Source organism: Sorex fumeus, unplaced genomic scaffold, assembly GCF_029834395.1.
Source record: "Sorex fumeus unplaced genomic scaffold, SorFum_2.1 ptg000061l, whole genome shotgun sequence".
In the NCBI taxonomy this organism is placed as follows: domain Eukaryota; kingdom Metazoa; phylum Chordata; class Mammalia; order Eulipotyphla; family Soricidae; genus Sorex; species Sorex fumeus.
Window position 1 is genome coordinate 58,474,728 of NW_026606118.1, and position 25,092 is coordinate 58,499,819.

General features: G+C 48.2%; 1 protein-coding gene across 2 annotated transcripts in view; it reads right to left on the reverse strand.

Annotated features, from left to right (window-relative positions):
- UBR2 (ubiquitin protein ligase E3 component n-recognin 2) overlaps window positions 1-25,092 on the reverse strand; it is a 118,230-nt gene that overhangs the window by 40,919 nt on the left and 52,219 nt on the right. The window contains exons 11-21 of one of the 2 annotated variants that reach the window (XM_056126002.1): window positions 23,952-24,050; window positions 15,907-16,070; window positions 15,716-15,815; window positions 13,702-13,830; window positions 11,876-12,059; window positions 8,321-8,382; window positions 7,440-7,550; window positions 6,933-6,998; window positions 2,886-3,008; window positions 2,685-2,748; window positions 1,678-1,802 (exon numbers count right to left, since the gene is read on the reverse strand). In XM_056126002.1, coding sequence (XP_055981977.1) covers window positions 1,678-1,802; window positions 2,685-2,748; window positions 2,886-3,008; window positions 6,933-6,998; window positions 7,440-7,550; window positions 8,321-8,382; window positions 11,876-12,059; window positions 13,702-13,830; window positions 15,716-15,815; window positions 15,907-16,070; window positions 23,952-24,050 — 1,227 coding nt within the window. Of the gene's footprint in view, window positions 1-1,677; window positions 1,803-2,684; window positions 2,749-2,885; window positions 3,009-6,932; window positions 6,999-7,439; window positions 7,551-8,320; window positions 8,383-11,875; window positions 12,060-13,701; window positions 13,831-15,715; window positions 15,816-15,906; window positions 16,071-23,951; window positions 24,051-24,120; window positions 24,220-25,092 lie in introns of both variants that reach the window. The other variant, XM_056126001.1, reaches the window with a different exon arrangement.

Consider the following 25,092-nt stretch of genomic DNA (forward strand, 5'->3'; position numbering starts at 1 on the left):
GTGAACAGTGCTGCAATGAACAGAGGAGTGCAGATGCCTTTCCTGCACTGTGCTTTGGGGCTATTACGGTATATTCCCAGGAGTGCAATTGGTGGGAAATACGGAAGCTCAATTTCTAGCTTTTTTATGAATGTCCATAATGTTTTCCCAAAAAGCTGGTCCAGTTGGCATTCCCACAAGCACTGAATGAGAGTCCCCTTTTCGCTGCAACCACACCAACACTGGTTGTTTTTGTTCTTTTTGATGTATGCCAGTCTCTCTCTCTCTCTCTCTCTCTCTCTCTCTCTCTCTCTCTCTCATTCTCTTTTTAATTTTTGAGCCACACCTCGTGATGTTCAGGGCTCACTCCTGGACCATAATGGATGCCAGGGATCAAACCCAGGTTAGCTGTATGCAAATCAAAATCAAGTGCTTTATCCATGGTACTCTATCTCTCAGGTTCCAAGTAAAGAATTTTTTTTTTTTTTTTTGCTTTTTGGGTCACACCCGGCAATGCACAGGGGTTACTCCTGGCTCGGCACTCAGGAATTACTCCTGGCAGTGCTCAGCGGACCGTATGGGATGCTGGGAATTGAACCCGGGTCGGCCACGTGCAAGGCAAACGCCCTACCCGCTGTGCTATCGCTCCAGCTCCAACCAAGTAAAGAATTCTTTAGCCAAAACTGGTATATATAATTGCGGAGCCAGAGACAGGAGAGCAGGTAGGGAGCTTGCCTTGCATGCAGCCGACCCAGATTTGATTCCCAGCACCCCACAGTCTCCCACGCCCTCCTAGGAGTGATCCCCGAGTTGAGAGTCAAGAGTAAGCCCTGAGCTGCCCTAACTATGGCCCCCAAACCCAAACAAACTATGTACAGTTGCACTCATTTTGTACAAGGGATATATACCACTTAAAAGCTCTTTTCTTCCTTAAGTTCTATGTGAGGCTGTATGTGATTCCTCTTCCCTCCCCTGTGCCCCCTGCTGGCTTGGGGACCATATCCCAAATGCTCAGGGGTCACTCCTGGCGATGCTGAGGGGACTATATGTGGACTGGTCACCTACAAGGCAAGATCTTTAACCCCGACACGATCTCTCCAACGCCAAAGACTATTTCTATTCTGCTTTCTGCTGCTACTCCCAAGAATTCTCTTTATCCGATAATTTAAGATTAGAGTTGTGGGGGCTGGAGGGATAGCACAGCGGGTAGGGCGTTTGCCTTGCATGCGGCCAACCCGGGTCCAATTCCCAGCATCCATATGGTCCCCCAGCACCGCTGGAAGTAGTTCCTGAGTGCAGAGCCAGGAGTAACCCCTGTGCATTGCTGGGTGTGACCCAAAAAGAAAAAAAAAAAAACAACTAGAGTTGTGAATATTTAGGACGGCAGTGTTGACCATTGTGGGAAAGATAATGTAAATCTCCATACACTAGACTGCTAAGTTGGGAGTGATTTCTCTAGTTTTCTTTTTAAAATTAGAAGGACTGGGGCTGGAGAGACAGTTAAGTGGGTAGGGCATTCACCTGGTAGGCACGCGGCTGACCCAGGCTTAATACTTGACACCTGATGGGTCCCCTGGGCAGGGTCAGGAGGGAGCCCTGAGCACAGAGCCACAAGCAAGCCCTGAGTGCTGCTGGTGTGGCCCAAAGGCCCAAACCAACCAACCGAAATACAACCAAACAAATACGACAGGTACTTACATCTTCAGGTAACGACTTTACCAGTTCACTGTGAGCCATAGGCTTGATGCTCAGCTGATGAATAATCTCCCGCTTGATTTCATCTGTTGGGTTCACTTGTCCCACTCCCGGACTAAATCTCTCTCCTATCAACAACAAAAGAGTATGTACACAACAAACACCCACCACCCTCACAATAGCTGTGTGGTATGGATGAGAATCCCGGCACAGACGCGTGGCTTTCTCTAAGCCTTTCTGTCCGACGGGAAAGCAGTCTGTGGGCAGTATGTGTGGCTCCCACCACACCTGTGACTCAAACAGCCGCTGCATGTGGGCTCTGGACACTGCGGGGACACCACCAGGGGCTTTAGAAGAAGGCGGGGGTTCCAGAGGGAGGGGTGGGATCAGATGGAGGCAGGGACGGGGGTCGTGGAAACCGCTCTCAGGCCCCCACCACACAGGAGCAATGAGCAAGAGTTTCCCTTTGTCCTCCCACTGAGTGGAAAGAAGCTTTTCCCTTCTGAAGCCTTGGGACTCCCTGCTCCATGGACCACGCAAAGTTTTAAACATCCGGGAAGGTGGGAGCAGGCAAGGAACGTACAAACGGATGAGATGGAGGGACAGGACTGCAAACAAAGGCAGTGAGGGGATTTCCGTTTATTAGCTGTAGGTCTCCATGAAGTCAATCAGGACGTCAGAATTGAAGGTGGCAGTTTGGCATCCCACGCAATGCAGGTACACACAGCAGTATCAAACTGCTAAGAGCTCCTGCATACCCTACTCCTGCTTGCCAAATTCCCCGATGCCCCTTCTCCCCCTCTGCTGAGACCCCTCGTTCATGCTCCTTCCCCAGGGCACCACGGGAACCCCAGTGCTGCTGCTCGCGGCAACGAGTCCCCAGAGAGGCGGGACTGATGGACACTCTCCCCCAAAGAGAGTCACTGTCCAAACCGCACCCAGAAACGCTGTACGATTGGCTACCACCAAGTTCGCGGGATTGAGAAGTGTCCCACACAACTGACACTTACCCACAAGCATGATAATGAGGTACAACATTTCTTCGATCAGAGTGTTGTTCTGCTGCACGACATCCTGTGACGAGGGGGAGGGGACAAGGCGTCGTGGTGAGAATCTGCATCCCACGTCACCTTGGGCGAGTGAGCAGGACCGCCCAAGAGAACCGAGCTGCTCGACCGAGGGGCTGTGACCCTGGCGGCACGCGCGCTCACCTTCTGGGTGACTTCGGAGCTGAATCTTTTCCCATAGTCTGGAGTGCTGAAGATCTGATAGAGCTCAAAGCGGCCGAGAAGGATCATCAGGAAGTGATTCGGGTCCATCATGGAAACACCTGTCTTTTTTTCAAATGTTTGACAAATAGGAAAAGGTCAAAAGGATTACCAAATAGTAATGGCAAGGAAGCAGGGAAACCGCCGACGGATTCCAGCGAGAGAGGGAGACCTACTTGGTCCCAGTGCCTCCCTGGGGGAGTTACTGTGTGGACCAGAGCCTAAGCTGGCAAAACAAAACAGAGCGACACCAAACCAAACGGGGGCCCAGGCGATAAGCACCAGGGGTAGGCTGCTGGCCCTGCACTTGCCCAACCTGGGTCGCTCGATCTCTGGCTCCCCGGAGGGTCCCCTGAGCCCTGCCAGGAGTGGCCCCTGAGCACAGAGCCAGGAGCAAGCCCTGAGCACAGGTGGGTGTGGTCCCCTCAGAACAAACCCCCACCCTCGTCCCCTGCAACCAGCCCAAACCAACTCACACATCAGAATGCCCCGGGCTCTGAGTTCTCCTGGCTTTGAACTAACTGTACCCCCCTCAACTCAGTTTGGATTTACTTGAGGGTTTCTTAAATCATTGTCCACTGTCTGGACTCTGGAAAAAAAATGTGGTGTATCAATTACACTTTTACTATTTTTAATATACAATTTTTCTTTTAGTTTTGTTTTTTGGGCCATGCCTGCAGTGTTCAGGGGTAGCTCTGAGTGGTGTTCAAGGCACCACACAGTACCTGATTATCAAGAGGGGCCACAGGCAAGGCAAGCTTCTTTTTTTTTCTTTTTCTTTTTGAGTCACACCTGGCGATGCTCAGAGGTTACTCCTGGCTCTGCACTCAGGAATCATTCCTGGCAATGCTCGAGGGACCATATGAGATGCTGGGAATCGAACCCAGGTCGGCCGCGTGCAAGGCAAACGCCTTACCCACTGTGCTATTGCTCCAGCCCCCAAGGCAAGCTTCTTAATGGTGCACTACCTCCTCGGACCCCAATTTTATTTTATTTTATTTTATTTATTTTTTTGCTTTTTGGCTCACACCCGGCGATGCACAGGGATTACTCCTGGCTCTGCACTCAGGAATTACCCCTGGCGGTGCTCAGGGGACCATACGGGATGCTGGGAATCGAACCCGGGTTGGCCGCGTGCAAGGCAAACGCCCTACCTGCTGTGCTATCACTCCAGCCCTCCAATTTTATTTTTAACTTTGGGTCACACCTGATGGTGCTTAGGGGTCACTCCAAGATCAGTACTCAGGGATCCCTCCTGGTGGTGCTCAGGGGACCATACGGGCTGGAGATCAAAACTGGCCCCCTGGACACAGAGCATGCACTCCAGCCCTTTGAACTACATCTCTGGCCCTGATCAAAGAAGCTCAAACTAATTTTTAGTGGCAAACCTGATGTAAACCAATGCATTAAACATGCAAATACTTAAACATTAAAGTGTTGCTTTTAAATACTGATTTCTATCTTCCTATAGTTCGATCTGTAAAGATTCAAAATCAACCTCCATTTTTGCTTTGGGTCTCTAGGCTACACCCAGTGGTGCTCAGGGGTCATTTCTGAGGGGCTCCAGGGACCACATGCAGTGCAGGGAAATGAACAGAGACTGACCATGCAAATCAAGTAAGTGGACTATCTCCTGGACAGTCTCCAAACCCTCAACTTTTTTTTTTTTTGGCTAAGCCTGGTGGTGCTCAGGGTTCACTCCTGGAGGGGCTCGGAGGACCATATGGGGTACCTGGGAACTAAACTATCTCTCTGGTTCCCATCCATCCATCAACTTTTTTGTTTCTGGCTCACACTCAGCAGCTCGGGGCTTACTTCTGGCTCTGCCCTCAGGGACCATGCGAGGTGCGGGAGAATGAACCTGGGTCAGCCGCATGCAAACGCCCTGCCCACTGACTATTGCTCTGGCCCCTCAGCCAGCTTTTACTTACATTTTTTAAGTGTTGGGTCCCCCCCCCCCTTTTTGGGTCACACCTGGCAATGCACAGGGGTTCCTCCTGGCTCATGCACTCAGGAATTACTCCTGGCAGTGCTCGGGGGATGATATGGGATGCTGGAAATCGAACCCAGAGAGGCCACACGCAAGGCCTACCCGCTAAGCTATCACTCCAGCCCAAGTGCTGGCTTTTTAACCAACACTTCTAAAAACAAAAATTTACATTTCCTGGGGCCGGGGCCATAGCCTGTCCGGCTCGAGCACATGTTTTGCATTTAGGAGTCCGAGGGCTGAGCCTCGATCTTGCTTGGTCGCCCAAGCACTGAGCCAGGAGCCACCACCGAGCACCTCTAAGTATGGCCCAAACTGAAATGTACATCTCCTAATTCTTCTTATTAGTAAATCCATTCAGCAATGATGGAGAAAACGACTGATGGGGTCAGGGATAAACAACTCCAAGGGTTAGGGCACATGCTTTGAATGGGGGGCACTACTTCATGATCCCCAGCAGGCCAGATGGCACCCCCCCCCCCCCAAGAAAAACTACATTACGGCAAGTACTGTGCTATTAAAAAAGGGAACAAGATACAGCTGCCACAGTTAACTGGGGGGTGGGGGAAGTTGAAACACCCACAGACAACCCTGATTCGGAGTCCTGATGGCAGTGCCCAGCAGAGCTGTGCCAATGACGGGCAGCAATGCGGCTTCTTCAAATAAGCACCGATAAGGGCGCCCAGGAAGTGGAAAACGACAGAAACCAATGCATTAAAAATGTAGATGCTAAGGGGTTAAAGTAGTAGTACAGTGAATAAGGTGCTGACCTTGCATGTAGCTCCTCTGGGTTCTATCCCTGGTACCCCATGTGTCCCATTCCCCCTTCCCCTCCCCCCCCCCCACAAACACAATTCCTACCAGGGAATCTCTGAGCACAGAGCCAGGAATAACTGCCAGGTACTGCCCCAAGCCAACAAAACAAAAAAAGCAAGTATTGAAACATATTAAAATTATTGCTTTCAGCAAAATGAGTCAGAAAGAGAGGGATAGACATAGAAAGATTGAATTCACCTGGGGAACATAAAGTAACAAAATAGGAGACTAACACCCAAGAACAGCCGAGATAAGTACCAGGAGGATTACTCCATGGCTTTGAGGACAGCCGCATATGCTAGGGGAAAAGGCAGCTCAACTGGAGAAGGGAGCACCGAATAAAGGGTGTTGGGAGGATCCTCCCAGGATGGGAGAAGCATGCTGAAAGTAGACTATAGACCGAACATGATTGCCACTCAATGCCTCTTTTGCTAACCACAACACCCAAAAGGAGAGAGAGAACAAAAGGGAATGCCCTGCTACAGAGGCAGGGTGGGATGGGCGGGATGGGGGATGGGAGAAATACCGGGACCCGTGGTGGTGGAAAATGGGCACTGGTGGAGGGATGGGTGTTTGATCACTGTACAATTGAAACCTAAGCACAAAAATCTGTAAGTCTACAACCTTACCTCATGGTGTTTCACTGACAAAAATCAAAAAAAAAATGTAAATGATGGAGAATGGGCACTGGTGGAGGGATGGGTACTGGATCACTGTATAACTGAGACCCAAGCACAAAAATTTGTAAGTCTACAACTGTACCTTATGGTGTTTCAGTAATAATAATAATTTTAAAAAAATTATTGCTTCCAAATGCTGATCTCAATCCTCCTATAGTTCCTTTTGGACGTGTTCTACCTGGACACGCCCTGTTACGTCAGGGAAGGAGTCTTCCCCGACGGAGTGAAGGGACAGGCACTAAACCCAGACGCGTGGGAAGAGAAGTGACCGGATATAGGGAAAGGAAGAGGGCGGAGAGGGCAAGCAAAGGAACGGAGGATATTAATGTGCAAACTTGATTCCGAGAGTGTTAAATCTGAGAGAGGCTCAGGAGTCGTAGGTGTTTGCCAACTGAACTTGGAATTTAGATGGGTGGGATATGGGTGCATGTGTCTGGGAAGGGGCTGTAAGGAAATAAGAAAAAAATTCTCCCACAACCTTTAAGTTTAGTGCTTTAATGTCATTACCTGAAGCATTACTATATCCTTGTCAAACATCTCGCGTCTGCACTTCACATTATGGTAGTAATAGATCTGAAAAAATAAAAAGGTGGGGAAATAGGTTTGAATCCGGGTAACTTCCTTTTCTCCCTACTTCCCAAGGAACATGCTGGTTTGTACAAATGTACACACACGCGTGCACACACAGGTAATGTGTGTCTTCCCCTGCCCCCCCACCCCCTTATTTATTTTTTTTTTTTGCATTTTTGGGTCACACCAGGCCAATGCACAGGAGTTAACTCCTGGCTCATACACTCAGGAATGACTCCTGGCGGTGCTCGGGGGACCACATGGGATGCTGGGAATCGAACCTGGGTCGGCCGCGTGCAAGGCAAATGTCCTACCCGCTGTGCTATTGCTCCAGCCCCTCCCTGCCCCCTTATTACCACTACCTTCAACACTGAAAATGACTGCCCTAACGGCTGACAAGGAAGGCATGGACTGAAAGTGCTCCACAGGATTAAAAACACTTACCTGGTTTACTAGGGAAAACCCGTTTCTTCTCCACATTCCTGCGTGGACTTGGGCACATAGAACGAGACATCTGAGAGGGTGCTCGATCAACATGGGTGGGCTAAGTTCACTCTGCACACACAAAGAAACAAGCATCTCAACGACAAAGAAGGCTTCCCCAGGGAGAGAGGTTTTATCTCAAAACACAAGTGGAAAATTTTAAGGTATGTTTATACGTGTCAATTTGGCTGGGCCAGGTTTTTTTTTTTTTTGTGAAGTGCTTCTCTAGATGTTACTATGAACACATACATTTTTAAGCAATTACCAATATTGAAATCAGCAGACTTTGATTAATGCGTATTACTTTCCATACCGTGAGTGGGATTAAGGAAATCCTGCATCTAAACTGGCTACAGACTGAAACATTATTTCTTTTTTTTTGTTATTTTTTAGCCTACTGGGCTGCCTTTGCAACCGGATTTCTAAAATTATCACATCCCAAAACTGTATAAGCCAATACCTTAAAGTCAATCTCTCTGCAAACATATATCTCTTTCTCCATACGTACAGGTATGAACATACCTATGTGTGTGTGTGTGTGTGCATGCGCGCACATACACACACACACACACACACACACACACACTTTTTTTTTTATTGGTTTCCCCATAGAACTCTTTAATTAATAAAGTTTACTGGGGTTGAAGTCATAGTACAGTAGGTAGGGCAGCCGGCCAGGGTTCAACCTCTGGTACCCCATATGGCTCCCTAAGTCCCACCAGGAATGATCCCTGAACGCAGAGCCAGAAGCCCTGAATACCGTCAGATGTGGTCCGAAAACCAAAATGAAAAGTCCAGCAAAATGATTTCAAACACATGGGACGCAGCAGGAAGGCGCTTACTAGAGGTAGAAGCTCCGGAAATTTATGTGCAACTTCACTTTTGCTCAGCAATACGTGTAAACCTGTAGGGAAGAACAAGTAGAGAATTAAGTGAAAATAAAGTTTCTTTAGGAAAGAAACTTCAAAATTACTGCAGTTTTTTTTTTAAAGTATAGCAGATTTTATTTCCAAGTTTTGAAGACAGAGAAAGAGGGAGGTTGGGGGGGGGGTGGAGAGAAAGACAGAGAGACAGAGACAGAGACAGAAAGAGAGGAGAGAACACGGGCTTCTGCAGAGCAGAGAGCGCCCCAAGACCTATCCTAGCATTAGATATGAAAGCATGAAAGTCCACGTCTCAGGAGGGACCACGCGGGTGACACGTGTGCTCAGGCAGCATCTGCTCCTGTAGCAGTTTTGATAACATGGTTTTCCTTTATGGTTTTCGTGTACAAAGTCAATGTACCTTCACCATCCACCAGGCTGCCCAAATAAATAACTTCTTATCTAACTTTGTTTTCTCTCTTGGGATCACATTACAAATCAAAACAAAGAGAAATGAAACCTTGTAGTTTAATGAGTCTGTATCAAAAACACTGAGAAACAGTGTCAACTGTGTGCATCAACACATATGGACGGTGTTTTGCCTAGAAGGTATGTGGAAACAGCGACATATCTAGCAAACAATCCACAAGCAATGCCAACTCTGAGTCACATTTCACCGGGCGTGGGATTTGTTCCCACTTGCGGTGGAGCATCGAGAGGGCCTTCTGGAAACTGAAGGGAGAAATCGGATCGGGGTTCAAGCCTGCAGACTGTGACCTTAGGAGCCTCACCTCCTGGAACTCGCCAGTTTAGGGTCAAAACTATGTCAGTTCCTAACTGCTAAGGGCTCTTTCATCTCAACCTTTAGTTCTGACCTAGTAAAAAGTTGAGCCTGTCCACTGAAGCTTATTCAGAACGATTTTCCCTGCTCCTGCTGTCCTCTAAACAGAGCATCCTGTAATCGTACGAGAGGTTGCCTGCTTGGTCAAACTCAGCCTGAGGCTTTCCTGGTCCAAGGAGACCCGCCTGAATCAGCTCACACTCAACCCCACCCCGCCCACCCTCAGGGAGACTCCCAGGCTGGGGTGACTGGGGCCAGTGAATGTTTCCTAACTCTCCTACGGAACCAAAGCGTTCAGCCCAACGGAGTAAGACACAAAGTCCAAATACGCCCCCTAAGAAGATCTGAGGGAGGTAACGACCCAGACAGGCCCAGAAATCCCTGGCATGTTCTCGGAGTGTGGACTGCACAGTCCCCGTGGGTAACAAGGAGTAGGATATCTCAGCGGCTGACCTGGGGACAGAGCCTGCCTGCTCTCCTCCGTCCCTGTCTAAAACTGTCCAGCACCAGGAATGCCACTTGCCTATGCTGAGGGTCAAGGTTCAGAATACTCAGACCACTGACAAAGAAACAGTGATGGAAATAAAAGGGACTTCTTCCTCCAATCACAATTTCATTCTGGGAAATAATTTTTTCTTGTTGAGGACCTGTTGTCTTACATCACCAGGATTTCAGTAATGACCCAAGACTGTTGGAATGGCAGGGCCTAATAGCAGGATAAAATTATAATGAGTACATAATGAATGGTGGGAAAAGTCTTCAGAAATAAAAGAGGTATATTACTACTCTCCTTGGACATTAAAAGGAAAATAAAGAACTACAATGAATAACTCTCTGTCTACCAGCTTGATCATTTAGAAGAAACAGGCCAATTTTTTTGTTTGATTTTGGGCCACATCTGGCAGTACTCTTGGTGGTTGCTCGGGGGACAACATGGGATGCTGGGAATCGAACCCGAGACGGCCGCATGCAAGGCAAATGCCTTACCCGCTGTGCTATCGCTCTAGCCCCGATGTACCAATTGTTTGAAAGGTACAAATTACCAAAAACAAGGAGAAAGAGAATGTGACCTGGCCTATTTTCTCGAAAATAACGGAACCAATCATTAAAAAAACAGCCTATAAGGAAATTATTATATCAATATGATTTCAATGGTGAATGCCACTGAATTATTAATTAATTTGTTTTTGTTTTTGGGTCACACCCGGCGATGCACAGGAACTACTCCTGGCTCATGCACTCAGGAGTTATTCCTGGCGGTGCTCGGGGGACCATATGAGATGCTGGGAATCAAATCTGGGTCGGGCACGTGCAAGGCAAACGCCCTACCCGCTGTGCTATCGCTCCAGCCCCTCCACTGAATTATTTAAAGAGGAAATGATATTAATTCTCTAGGCTTTCTGCTACCAAAAAAAAAAAAAAAGATCATGTTCACATCCCACAAAGTTACTAAGCCACTTGAGAGAAATGAAACCAGAATTAAGTATTCCCGCAGGCCCAGGAGACGCACAGCTGGGAGGGGGCATGGCTGGTATGCACCTCACCTGGGTTCAAGTCCCAGCACCAAACGGTGCCAGAACTAAGCACAGCCCGGTGGCCCATATAGGCCTGGCACTGTAGGGCCCTGGCACTGAACCCTGGGTCCGGCTGACTGAGGACAAGAGGGGCCGGCCCTGGAGGTCCTGAGCGCCACTTGGGATGCCTCCTCCAAGGAAGACGCCCACAGTCAGAGAGACAGTCCCGCGGGGCCTGGCACAGCTGCACAGGGTCCCCCTGGCGCTCTCAGGAATGACCTCTGAGCACAGAGCTAGGTGGAACCCTTAACACCACCTGGAACGGCCCTAAAACAAAACAAAAAATTCCCCCAAAACCACCCAGGAGGAATTCTTGGGTTCTAGCCTCAGCACCAAGAAGAAAAAGGAGAAAGCAGCAGTGAAGTCAGACTTCACAACAGCACAGTGAGGGTCCCGCACGGCGCCTCCACACTCGGGCCGCTGGACATGGCATGCGACAAGAAAATAGTGCGTCAATGATCAGAACTATCACTCCGGAACTCCCTTTCAACGTGCAGCTTCAAAATATCATCCCCGAGGGGACAGAGAGCACAGCAGATAGGGGGCTTGCTTTGCACAGCCAACCCATGAACCGAAAAGAGTCCTCTGAACCCCGCCAGAAATGACTCCTGAGCACAGAGCCAGGAGTAAGCCCTGAGCACGAGAGAGAGAGAGCGAGAGAGACAGAGAGAGATAGAGTGAGAGCATGAGCTGGAGGGAGGGCAGGCCCTGATTCAGTTCCCAGCACCACATGGCATCCCAGGCAACATCAGGTAACAGTCCTGATGCCCCCCCCTACACCGCTGCCTGATCGAAACAAAGAAACAAACAAAAGTTCCAAAGCTCCATGGCTCAGCAGGTATGGACCTCTGTTGTTAACTACCTCAAAATCCCCAGCTCTGACTCTTGCCGAGAAATCTAGACGCACCAGTCTCTGTGCTTCAGTCTTCCAATCTGTGAATCAAACTTAGTAATAATGCCTGCCTCATCAGTCAAAGGGATGATTAAATAAATTAACACATGTAAAACTCTCAGAATAACGCACAGTAGGTACTCATTGATTATCAACCACACGCAATCATTTAAAAGGTATTATCAGGGTTTGTTTTTGGGGGGCTGGGGGTGGGGGAGACGCTTTACCTGCAAGTAAGCGGGAAACTGGGAGGTGAATGCTAACTTTTTCCTGGGAGACACAGTATCTGATAGTTTCCACTGAGTGTCCACAAATGCTTAGTGTGACTGGCTGTTCACCATCAGTAAAACCACCATGACACTGCGTCAAGACCGCAAGGCATTTCTTGTAAGCTTCAATTAACACCTTTTCCTAAAAGAGAGGGTTTTCTGTAAGTCACTCAAAATGCCGGGCTTCGACATTGAATAAGCACCTCGAATCCGAGCAGTCAGCACCTCAAATAGCAACATGGGCAAAATAAAACGCAGGCTCCCCGTCGAAGCTTGTTCTCTTCTCTTTTAGCCCGTGTCGCGGATGCCATGTCTACACAGCTGTAGAGAGCTCGGATCATTCCAGACTCTCTGACTCTCTCCTTCCTCTGAGTCCCCAGGCTCTGTTACCCAGCTGGCAAAGTCATCTCCACTTCTCTCAAACCTACCCACTGATTATCTCCAGGACTTCTAAGAAAGCTTGACTGTTTCTCTCTTAATTCACTGCATCTATCCCTACCGCACCCCCAAAACACACACACACACACACACACACCCATTTATTTCCAGAGTGCTTTCACACACTCCAATCATATCCAGACTGCATAAAGACACACAGACACAGACACACACACACACACACACACACACTCTCTTTCCATTCACTTCCAGACTGCGTGCGCACACACACACACACACACACACACACACTCTCCATTCATTTCCAGACTACACACACACACACACACACACACACACACACACACTCTCTCTCTCTCTCTCTTTCTCTCTCTCTCTCTCCATTTCCAGACTGCATACACACACGTACACTATTTCCAGACTGCATAAACACCCCCACTCTTTATTTCCAGACTGCTCTCTTTCTCACTCTCTCTCTAACACACACACACACACACACACACACACACACTTCATTCATTTCCAGACTGCATACACACACGTACACTATTTCCAGACTGCATAAACACCCCCACCATTTATTTCCAAACTGCTCTCTCCTCTCTCTCTCTCTCTCTCTCTCTCTCTCTCTCTCTCTCACACACACACACACACACACACACACTATTTCCAGACGGCACACACAACTCTCCCCCCACCCCATTCGTTTCCAGAGAGAAATTCACAAAATACCTGTGCATCAACGTGCATCAGATCACATCCCCCTCCTACTTGGCAGTGCCGAACGACTCCCCCTTCAGTCAGAAGAGAGTCCAACTGCTTCCCACGGCCGCCCAGGCCCCGTTAGGTGTGACTCCCGCCACCTGCCGACCCTCCGTCTCTAGCCTCCGTCTTGGAACTTCTCACGGTGCCCGAACAGCCCTCTGCCTTCCTTGGCACTGAGCACGGTGCGGCCGTGCCCCGGGAAGGGCCAGTCCCCCTCTCTGCTCGGCTCCCCCGACTCGGGAAGCCTGCTCCAGAGCTCCCACTCTCCCAGGTGCTCGGGGAGACCACAGCGAAAGAAGGCCTTCGTGATCCCAGAACTCGGGACAACGTACAACAGTGAAATGATTGATGGGAGTATATTCTCTTTCTATGCGAGAAGGGATTTCAGAAAAAGGCCAAGACAGCCACACCAAAGTTTGGATTATTTTTCTTCTCTCTGTTCGGTTTTTCCCTAAGGCTTTAGAGTTTAAATCTGTATATGACCGACGGATGGAGCAAGGAGGAAGATACGCTTCAACACCACGCTCTCCGAATCCCCACACTTACGCAGGAGTCTGTTAACACCCCCCACCCTCAGCCCAGCCTGGACTCTCTCGTCCCCTCCCCTGCGAGACACTCACGTCTAGCGCGCACCAGTCCTGCATCATAGAAATGACGTGGGTCAGCTTCATCTGCAGCGTGAAGGCCGCCTCCCACTCGGGCTCCATCTCAATGTGCTGGCCCACTTGACGTGTGATGGGATCCATTCCCTCAAAAGGAGCGAGAAGGTTTTAAGCGCCTAAAAGTCATACTTGTTCTCTTATAAGGAAATAGACATAATGCAGAAGAAACGTACATGGATTGCAGAAACACACGAAGCAAAAAAAGTTTTAACCAAAGTGCAAGGTCACTGTCACTGTCCTCCCATTGTTCATCCGATTTGCTCAAGTGGGCCCAGTAACGTCTCCATTGTGAGACTTGTTACTGTGTTTGGCATGTCGAATACGTCACAGGGAGCTTGCCTGGCTCTGCTGTGCAGGTGAGATACTCTCGGTAGCTTGCCGGGCTCTCCGAGTGGGGTGGAGGAATTGAACTTGGCCGGGTTGGCCACGTGCAAGGCAAACGCCCTACCCACTGATTATGCAACAATCTCTAAAATGCAAATAAAAATATTCTAGGATAATATACCACAAGTTACTTTAGACGTGATATCTATTATACAGATTTTAGATAATACAAAGTATATTCCACAGCAAAATCCTTCAAATTTCTTTTTTAGTTCATGGACAAAATTAAGAGGGGGAAAAAAAAATAAGGACAGGATTTAAAAATACTAATGAATCTATATTTTATATTATACTTCAATGAAGTTTTCAAACTTATTTCTAATCTGCAAACTGAAAGTTTATAGACTGAAAAGAAAGCAAAACAAGCAAAGGACTTAAAAAGCTGTTAGTGCAAATGAATAAAAGAATATCACTTCTCTTTTTTTTTTTGAGGGGGAAGGAGGGGGAGGTCACACCCAGGGATGCTCAGGGCTTACTCCTGGCTCTGCACTCAGGAATTACTCCTGGTGGGCCCAGAGGACCACAGGGGATGCTGGGGATCAAACCTGGGTTGGCTACATGCAAGGCAGGTGCCCATCCCGCTGTGCTATCTCTATAGTCCACGAATATGACTTGAATATGACTTATACGGAAGCTTAGTTACTCTGGTGTGTCAGACTGTTTAATAAGAAATACAGGGGCTGGAGCAATAGCACAGCGGGTAGGGCGTTTGCCTTGCACGTAGCCGACCTGCGTTCAATCCCCAGCATCCCATACGGTCCCCCAAGGACTGCCAGGAGTAATTCCTGAGTGCAGAGCCAGGAGGAACCCCTGAGCAGAGGTGGATATGACCCAAAAAAGGAAAAAAAAAAAAAAGAAGAAGAAATACAGGCCTTGCACGTGGCCGACCTGGGTTCAATTCCTGAGCATACCTTATGTCCCTGAGCACTGCCAGGAGTGATCCCTGAGTGCAGAGCCAGGAGTTACTTCTGGGTGTGGCCCAACAAGCAAACAAGAATAACCAAGTACAAAAGAACAGTTGGCATCAGAAAGAAACTTCTCTGTGTGCTCACTGGTCTACCCCTTTCTTAGAGTTTCCAACCAAAGAGGAGCTTCTTGGCCCAAACTGTCTTCGTCCAGATGACTGAGCTGTATCACTGTATCACTGTCATCCTGTTGGTCGTCGATTGCCTCGAGCAGGCCCCAGTAACGTCTCCTTCGTCCTAGCCCTGAGATTTTAAAAGTGCCATATTCGAGGCTCTTTCAGGGTCAGGAAAATGAGACCCAGCATTGTTACTGGTTTTTGGCATATTGAATACGCCACGAGGAGTTTGCCAGACTCTGCCGTGTGGGCAGGATACTTTCGGTAGCCTGCCAGGTTCTCCAGAGTAAGATCTAGATAATAAGATGTCGCCCAGCCGCAAATGCGGCCGCACGCTTCCGGGAGCGGGGTTTTATAGTCTCCAGAGACAATAGAGACTGAACATCAGCCAAAATAAATCAGATGCACAGAGAGAGAGTATCTGGTTCAATGAACCAAGAAAAGGGGCAAGGGGGAAGGGAGAGGGGAAAAGTGTTTCCCTTTTAACAGGTGTCAGTTGACATATACCTGCATACATTTGAGTAATTCCAAAAAGGCATCAAATCCTTCTAGGAACTTCTGCCTCAGACCCTCTGACCATGCCGTTGGCTTGCTGATTAACACATATCTGCACAAGATAAACAGCAACGTTTCAGAGAACTACAACTGGCTTGATTTAAAACAAAACGAAACGAAACAAAACAAAAAGCGAAGCATACTTGAGATCTAAAATAAGGCTCTGAGCTCTCCTGAATTTGAAGGCCTGTAACGCGGTGTACCGCTCAAACTGAAATCGGCCCTGGGCATCTCGATGTCTCAGGTGATCCATGAACGTCTTAATGATGATGGTCATGAGGTTCTCTTCTATGATGAGCATCCGGGCCTAAAACAAAGTACACCAGAGTAAATGGCGACAGAAACTGATTTACTTGGCAGCTGAAAACAGTCGTCAACATCGATTGGTTAGTTCTTTTAGTTGAAATGTTTTCGATGCAATTATGTGTCACCAGTTCATCACTGCGTTATTTCTACACAACACCTACTCTAACGGACATGTGTGCGAAGCAACGATTGTGGGAGGGAGACCCCCTGGGGTCAGACATGGAGCCCAGGCTCTCACATGCAAGGACGTGCTCAGCCCTTCAAGCTCTTTCCAGGCCTCCTCTGAAGGTCCAGAGACGTCCGCTTTGTTTCAACATATAGCTACACATACCTGTGTTATTTTTATTTTCAAAGTTCCTGGGCCACACCCAGCAGTGCTTCAGGGCTGACTCCTGGCTCTGTACTCAGAGGTGACTCCTGGCGGGGCTCAAGAGATCATATGGAATTCCAGGGCCCAAAGGAGGGTTGACCGCATGCAAGGCAACCGTCCTACCTCTGCAGTATCCCTCTAACCCTGTACCACTGTACCACTGTCTTCCCGTTGTTCACTGGTTTGCTTGACCAGTAACGTCTCCACTTTGAGACTTGTTGTTACTGTGTTCGGCATATTTTTTTAAGTATATTTTTTAAGTATATATTAAGCAATAAGAAACATAGACGTGTACAATTCTGTATCTTTCTTCCCAAAACACTGTTCCATACTTTTCACTTGATAGGTTTTAGAGACTGCTCATTAGTTAATAAAAGTTTAACTTCATTCATTCATTTTTTTTTCAGGCATTACTACGTATTCTTTTCTATTGTACTTTAGCCTACTGGACACTTTTTTTTTTTGGTTTAATGCTATTAGACAAAACAATACAGTAAACACCTACTGTGTATTGCAGGAATATTTACAAAACACTATTCTAGGTGTGGAATACTGGGCATGCGCATTAAGGAGTGCACTTGACTGACATCGCCAAAGTGTTCCCTCAAAGATCTGAGCAAGCACGTCCTTCTCCGGCATGGGCCTCTTCCAGGCTCCTGGAACATCCTGCAACTCCGAGCACTTGGGTCTTTGCCATCCCCGTGGCTTAAATCTGCCTTCAAGCTAAACATTACAGCAATTATCACTTCCTTTTCTGCTCCATAATAAAGTCAGAAGGTTCAGTACTATTTTGGAAACTCTTATCATCACTGACTTGAAAGATGCTTTCTGTTTTCCAACCTAACTAGGCCCAAGGGAATTACTGGTGTTTGCGGACTACATGACTGGATTTCACATGAGTCATTATCAGATCATTAGTAACACAGAATATTGCATCACAAAGCAGGACCCAGGGCTCCCTTGCATGGGCTGTGCCTGGTCAGAGAGGAAACGGGAGGTGAGGTGCCCGCCTCGCATGGGGTTCACCCCAGTTGGATCCCCAAGACCCATGTGGTTCCGTAAGCACCACCAGGGGTCACTCCTGAGCATAAAGGCAGGAGCAGCCCCCGAGCATGCCAGGTGTGGCCCCCACTTCACCACCCAAGTTTAACTCTTTTTGTTTGCTTGTTGATGGGGAAGACTTAGCAAATCTGAAGGTGAAATGTTGAAAGGTTAAGTGAAAGAATCCCCCTTTTTTTGATTTGCTATATTATCTGATTCTGAGAAAGTTAATTGAATATAATGCAATTTTACTGACCTAAAAACAACTGCGGAGCCTGCTTACAAGATGTGTAACAGATGATAACCATTTATGTTTCTAAAAAGGTAACTAGGGGCTAGAGCAATAGTACAGTGGGGAGGGAGTTTGCCTCGTATTCGGCAGACCAAGGTTCGAGCCCCAGCATCCCATATGGTCCCCGGAGCACTGCCAGGATTTAACCCAGAGTGCAGAGCCTGGAGTCAGCCCTGGGCATCGCCAGGTGTGACCTACAAAAAGCAAATAAATAAATAAATAAATAAATAAAAAGATGACTAAAGAAAGCCTATTCCCTAGGGTTACAACAGAAAGAAAGATAAACTAGGGGTCTAACTTTATCACTTTGTACTTAGAATTGTTGCAAGCATTTCAAGGCAATTTTTAACATTAAACAACATTCTCATACTTCTAGTACAATTCCAAAATTGTAACTTTTATGGCAGCTCTAGTACAATTCTTATCACTTACCCTGGGGGGGGGGGGGGAATTATTTAGGGCCAGGAACTCTCCATTGTCAAGTACATGCATCCGCTATATAAGGCCCTGCCTGGGATTGATCCCTAAAACGCTTAACAAACGCACTTGATTTTTTATGCAATTAACCATGCTTTAAAAACCATGATTGCTGATCACCTTAGTTATAATTTCTGTTATGTAATTCATACTCAGTGTTGTACTGTAAGGCTTATGACATATATTGAGCATATTCGAAATGATCCACATTCTTCCTGTAACCACGGAAAAATGTCACTAAGGAATCAGGGCCTATTCGCATAGCACTGTAGCACTGTCCTCCTGTTGTTCATCGATTTGCTCGAGCGGGCACCAGTAACGTCTCCATCGTGAGACTTGTTGTTACTGTTTTTGGCATATCGAATATGCCACGGTGAGCTTGCCAGGCTCTGCCGTGTGGGCGGGATACTCTCAGCAGCTTGCCAGGTTTTCCGAAAGGGATGGAGGAATCTAACCTGGGTTGGCCGCGTGCAAGGCAAACGACCTACCCTCTGTGCTATTGCTCCAGCCCATATTCACATAATTTTAGTTAAACTAAACATAACGAAGAATATAAGAATATGCTGACTGTAAATGAGGACCATTTAGTAAAATAAATACAAACCAGAAAGATACTTTAGTGAGTTAAAAGTGCTGGATTTTCACCAGACAATTGAAAATGAAGACTAAGTGGGGGTGTGGTGCCGCCCACGGGCCAACCTGGGAGGCGAGTGCATCAGCAGCCTCATGGTGCTTTCAGGCTTCCTATTAAGTGGCTGCTGTGCCTCTGGCCGGACCCCAACAACTTGGGACCAAGTTTCCTGAGAAATTAAATGACCGCAAGTTAGGTATGTGGGAGCCACGCCCACAAACCACCTCCGGCTTAGCTATACAAGCTCATTTATCAGCCTTGCTTCAGAAACCCATAAATAAATCTCAAGAGAAATCAAAAGCCACAGTGACTCTCGGACCCATGCAAGGCTGAATAGACCGGGGTAAATGAGGAGAGGAGGGGGATCAGCCTGGGGCTAGCAGCCGCTTGCTTCCACAATCCAAAGTCACTGCCATGCCCCTATCTTGACTGTCTCAAGGCAGACCTCACCTTTATAATCTGCTAAAAATTCAGATCTGTGGGTTTTGTGACTGAAATCTCCAGACTTTCTCAGGGTCAGAATGGGCTGCCTCCCCCCAGCTCCCTGTACTTCCGGAAGCCTTGGCAGTCAATCTATACCCCAAAGCTGCCACCCAGTTAAAAAAGCTACTCCAGGCTTACCTTCCTAAGAATCCTGAATGCCTTGCACAAACATGATAACCTCTCAGTACCTGTATTGCAAACCATAACACACAAAGGGGTGGGGCGGGGAGGGATGCCGCCATAAAGGCTAGCTTGGTGGTGTGTTTTGGGGGACAGTGGGGAGACGGGAGACAATGGTGGGGGGAAGGCATGAACCGTGGAAGGGTGGGTGCTGGGTCATTGTGTGACTGACACCCAATCATGAACAGCTTTGTAATGGTCTATCTTACAGACATTCAATAAAAAAATATTTTTAAAAAGACAAAAAAAAAAAGACTAAGAGGCAGTTTTGACTCAAAAATATAAGTGTGACCCTGGGATCACCACAAAGAACACATTTCATGAAAATTTATTTATAATTCTTTAATAGAATGATTGTGAATTTCAGAGTTATTCGTGACTGAGTTCCGGGCATCTGCTGTTCCAACACCCGACCCTTCACCAGGGTTCACGTCTTTCCAACCCTGTCCCTGGCTTCCCTCCCAGTCCCTGGCCTGCCTCTATGGCAGGTACTTTTTCTTTTCTTCCCCTTAAAGGCACTGTGGTTTCCTCATACATTACTGTTAGGCATGTCCCTTTACCTCCTTTCGAACTAGTCCTGGTCCAGAGTGACCGCTTCCCTCTATGTCGGCATGACCCCTCCGCTGACCTGTCCCCACTGCCTCCCCTCAACCCCCCTGCCGGTGGTAAGCTTCCTCCTCAGGACCAGCTCTCCTGCTCTTCCTGTCTGTTGCCTTTGGGCCTTAGTTATTCCCATAATATATTTATAACCCACGTGAGTGAGTTCAGGGCAAATGATTCTGGTTGTTGTTTAGGGACCATATCCAGCAATGCTCAGGGCTTTCTCCTGGCCTGGCACTTAGAAATCAACTCCCTGCAATGCCGAGGAGGGTCATGTGGGATGCCAGGGACTGAACCTAGGTCAACCGTGTGCAAAAAGCAAATGCCCTCCTTGTTGTACTACTGTTCGGACCTCCTGGGCAAATGATTTTTGACAGGGATGTGCATGATAATAACAAAAAGTGCTTCTCCAAGAAATTATACATGGACCCGTCCACTTCTGAGCAGAAAGGGATCGCTTGGGGTTGGCCGGTGCTTGTAACAACTAGAGGGGGTGCAGGAATGGAGCAACAGCCGGAAGTGTCCACTTGAGTTCGAGGCTGTGGAGTTTAGCGCTCCCTGCCAGGCACATGCACCCAAGCCCCAAGCTGAAGGTGTGAGACACTGAAAGTGATGTGCCTTCTCCGGCACATCCAAGCTGACATGTGTGCCCCTGGGCGGGCGAGCACGGGGCCAGCCATGTGACCACCAGGACTACAGTGCGGGGCCCCTGGCAAGTACTGCAGCCAGGACACACTCCAGCACCCCAGCACCCCGACAGAGGGGGTGACCCCCGGGAGCACGTGTACGAGCACCACTGCTAAAAGGTCTGCAATCCCCCGACCCCAGGAGAACTGCAGTCACAGGGGAAGCGGGAATGGAATTATTTCACCAGGAAACAAATCTCTAAAAGAGGAGGACTGGGGAGAGAAACGCAGGCAGACGGTCTGGCGAGGAAGTTCTATGGTGAATAAAAATGCAGAATTCTTTCTTGTTTCTAATATTAGGGAAAGTGTATGTGAGTGAGTATGAATGAGTGTGTGTGTGTGCATGTGTGTGTGAGTATGTATGCGAACGTATGTGTGTACATGTGTGCGTGCATATGTGCGTGTGTGTGTGTGTGTGTGCACGTGTGTGTGTGTGTGTGTGTGTGTATAGGTGTGTTGGGGGGGGTCCAACCATTTGCGGTGCTAGGGATTAACCCTGGGTAAGGGTTACCTACATGCAAGACAAGGGGTGCTTAAGACAAGGGGTGCCAGGGGACCATGCAGTACCTACACGCAAGGCAAGTGCCTTAATCCCCATCCCAGCTCTCCGGTCTGGGGGAAATTTTGTTTTGTTTTGGAGCACCACCTGCCTGTGCTCAGGTCTTATTCCGGGCTCTCAGCTCATGGATCACTCCTGGCGGTGCTTACGGGGGGCCATATGGGATGCAGGGGATAGAACCTGTGTTGCCCCATGCAAGGCAAACACCCTGGCTCACTGTACTATCTATCACTCTAGCCCCTAATATTTTCCATTTTTTTTTTTTGTTCTGAGGTTATACCCACTGGCGTTTCAGAGTGGTCCTCTCCTCTCTGTGATGGGGAGAGAGTCAATCCCAGGGGTGCCAGGGGACCATGCAGTACCGAGGAGCTTTATCTGACATCCGACTCCTGGCAGGCACCACCACAAAATACGCAAGTGCCACAAGCTGGGTATGTGTGAACCCTGTGGCCACCATCACAAAGGGGAGGAAATCACAATGTGATGTCATTTAAAGCCCATCAAAGCCTTAAATGCTGGGTGCTTAAGACAAAAGCGTAGATCTGAGGCTGGAGTGATAGAACAGCGGGTAGAGCATCTGCCTTCATGCGTCCAACCAGGGCTCTATCCCTGGCATCCCATATGGTCCCCTCAGCACTGCCAGAAGTGATCCTGGAGTGCAGAGCCAGGAGGAACCCCTGAGCACCACTGGGTGTGCTCCCCACCCCACTAAAAAAGCTCAGGTCCTTACTTTGCTCTATAGTATCCCATTAATGCATAAACTGCAGGTAGCTTCAATCGGAACAGAAAAGTACAAGTACTTTCAAGCAGAAAAGTAACTTGGGGAAAATGTCATTAAAGAATTTGAACGCTGGAGTTGACAGGAAGGCATATACAGTGTTTGCCATGTGCATGGCTAACCGAGATTCGACTGCCGGCATCCCATGGGGTCCCTGAGCCCCGGCAAGAGTGATTCCTGAGTGCAGAGCCAGGAGGAACGCCTGACTATCACTGGGTGTGGCCCCAAAACAAAACAAAGAATTAGAACTCTTAAAACTGTAGTGAAAGGCCAGGTCTCTATCATTTGCTCTCAAAGAAACACTTCCAAGTTATTAAAATTTAAAAAATAATTAAATTAAATTTAAATTTTAAATTTTAATTAAATTGAATTGTAATTAAAGTTAAATCATTAAATTATTCCCACTATTGTACATTTCGTGAGGGCAAGGACGTCTGTTTTGGTTGACCATTGCATTTCCAAAACCTACTCCTATGGTCAGATGCGGGTTTGATTCCTCCGTCCCTCTCAGAGAGCCTGGCAACCTATCGAGAGTATCCCGCCCACACGGCAGAGCCTGGCAAGCTCCCCGTGGCATATTCAATATGCCAAAAACAGTAACAACAAGTCTCACGATGGAGACGTTACTGGTGCCCACTCGAGCAAATCGGTGAACAACGGGAGGAGAGTGCTACTACTATGGTCAAAAATGATACGTGTTCAAGAATTTTTTATTTTTTTCTGGGAAGCCACATCTGACTACACTCAGGGTTTACTCCTGGTTCCAACCTCTGTGTTCCCTTTGGAGGAGCTTGGGAGACCACATGGGGTGCTGGGGATCGAACCTGAGTTGGCCACGTGCAAGGCAAGCACCTACCTGCATACTATTCCTTCGGGCCCAATAAATTTTTGTTAAATAAGTGAAAACGGAATTTTAATTTTGCCAAGTGCAACACATAACGATGCTTTTTGGAACAACTAATAAAATTTAATACCTACCCAAGACCATACAAATTATTATAATGTAAAGCCTGGCAAACTACCCGTGACATATTCAATAGGTCAAACACAGTAACAAGTCTCACAATGGAGATGTTACTGGGCCCGCTTGAACAAATTGATGAACAACAGGAGGACAGTGACAGTGACAATTGCCTTAAGCTACCCAATCCTCAGGCAGCAAAAGGAAACTTCTCAAAAGGTAAGATTGCAAACCACGTGGTATCTGTCACTAAGGGGCACCCCTGCTAATCCAATCAGCCTCAGCCGAGTTCATCGGTTTCAAAAACCTCAGAGAAGCACTAGGAGAATGTACACACACATTTCAATGACTTCTCTTTACCAATGATATTTTCAATGATTTTTCATCTGATAATAAGATCAGATCTTATTATCTCATTCCTACTTTGGACAAACTGACAGGCTACCAAATGTAACCTGCCCACACGGCAGAGTCTGGCAAACTCCCCGGGGCGTACCCAATATGCCAAATACCAGTAACAATGATGGGTCTCATTCTCCTAACTCTGAAAGAGCCTTGAATATGGCACTTTTAAAAAAAAAAATCTCAGGGCTAGGACCAAGGAGACGTTACTGGGGCCTGCTTGAGGCAATCGACGAATAACAGGATGGTCGTGATCGTGATTGTGATTTTCACGGGTACGTTCTATTACATCCAAAGCCGGGTGACCCATTAATGAAACATTATCCTACACAGGAATCTACAGGTCTGAAATCTCTATTGTCTTACGGCTTTACTTTTCTGCGGACGGAAAACATGGTGCTTCTGAATGTTTCCATACTTACAAGCGAAGGAACCGTGAATATCTGAACCGAGAGGTCAGCGATTGAAAACTCTCTGTCGTGGTCATCTGTCACATAATCACTCTGCAAACGCTCATAGTTCTATTAAGAAGGCAAAAAAAGGCAAGGAGTGCCGGCTATCAGTTACCGAGAAAAGGCAAGCACTACTCACCAGAGTAGGCGCGGTGAAGAACTGGACAGACAGAGCAGTCACGGACACTGCTCGCTCGTGATCATCCTCCATAAAATCTCTCTGCAACTGCTGGTAATTCTAAACAACAAGGGGGGAGGGGGGAGATTCACCTCTAATCCACATCAACCAGTGCTTAAGGGTTAGAAGGAGCGGTCAGTGCTGGGCGAAGTCACGACGACGACAACAGGGCGATGAAAAAGGGAGCCGGCAAGATTTCTACCCAGGAAATGCTGGAGAGACACGGATTCACGGCACCACCTGCCTGAGCACGGTTCATGCTCCAACGTAAGTTGAGAGCCAGCGACCCGTGCCGGCCCAGTCGCAGCCCACGCTTGCCGATAAAACCCGTCTCTGTCACAGCAGAGTCAACTGCTGGCCTTTTCGAAGAACGCCAGCTTGGACCCCACTCTTGTCTGGGCTTCGTTTGGGGGTCACACCGGAGGTGCTCAGGGACCACTCCCAGCTCTGGGCCGAGACGTCGCTTCCCACCGGGGCTCGGGGAAGCACGCAGCAGGACGCGGGATGGACCCCGGGCCTCCCACACGGAAAAGGGTGCGCACTAGTGCTTCCAACTGTTTTCCCAACTGCACTCCATTCCATTCTTAGAGCTCCGGTAGGTGTAAGAATAAAACACAGACATATATTTTGGGAGGGGAAAAATGGGGAGGTGAGGGGAGAAGGGGTTTGGGCTGTACTGGGCCGTGCTGAGGGTGGTCTCCTGGTTCTACGCACAGGGACCACACACGGCCTAGACCCCTGTACTAGCTCTGTGGCCCACACTGCATTCTGAAAGCATCCCCGAAGAATTCTTTCAGCTCCCGCGGTTACGAAACCCTAAGCTGGGGGCCAGCGCGGGAGTACAGTGGGTGAAGCACTTGCCTTGCATGTGACTGACCCAGGCTCGTTCCCCAACTCCCCCATGTGGATTTCCAAGCATTATGGGGGTGATCC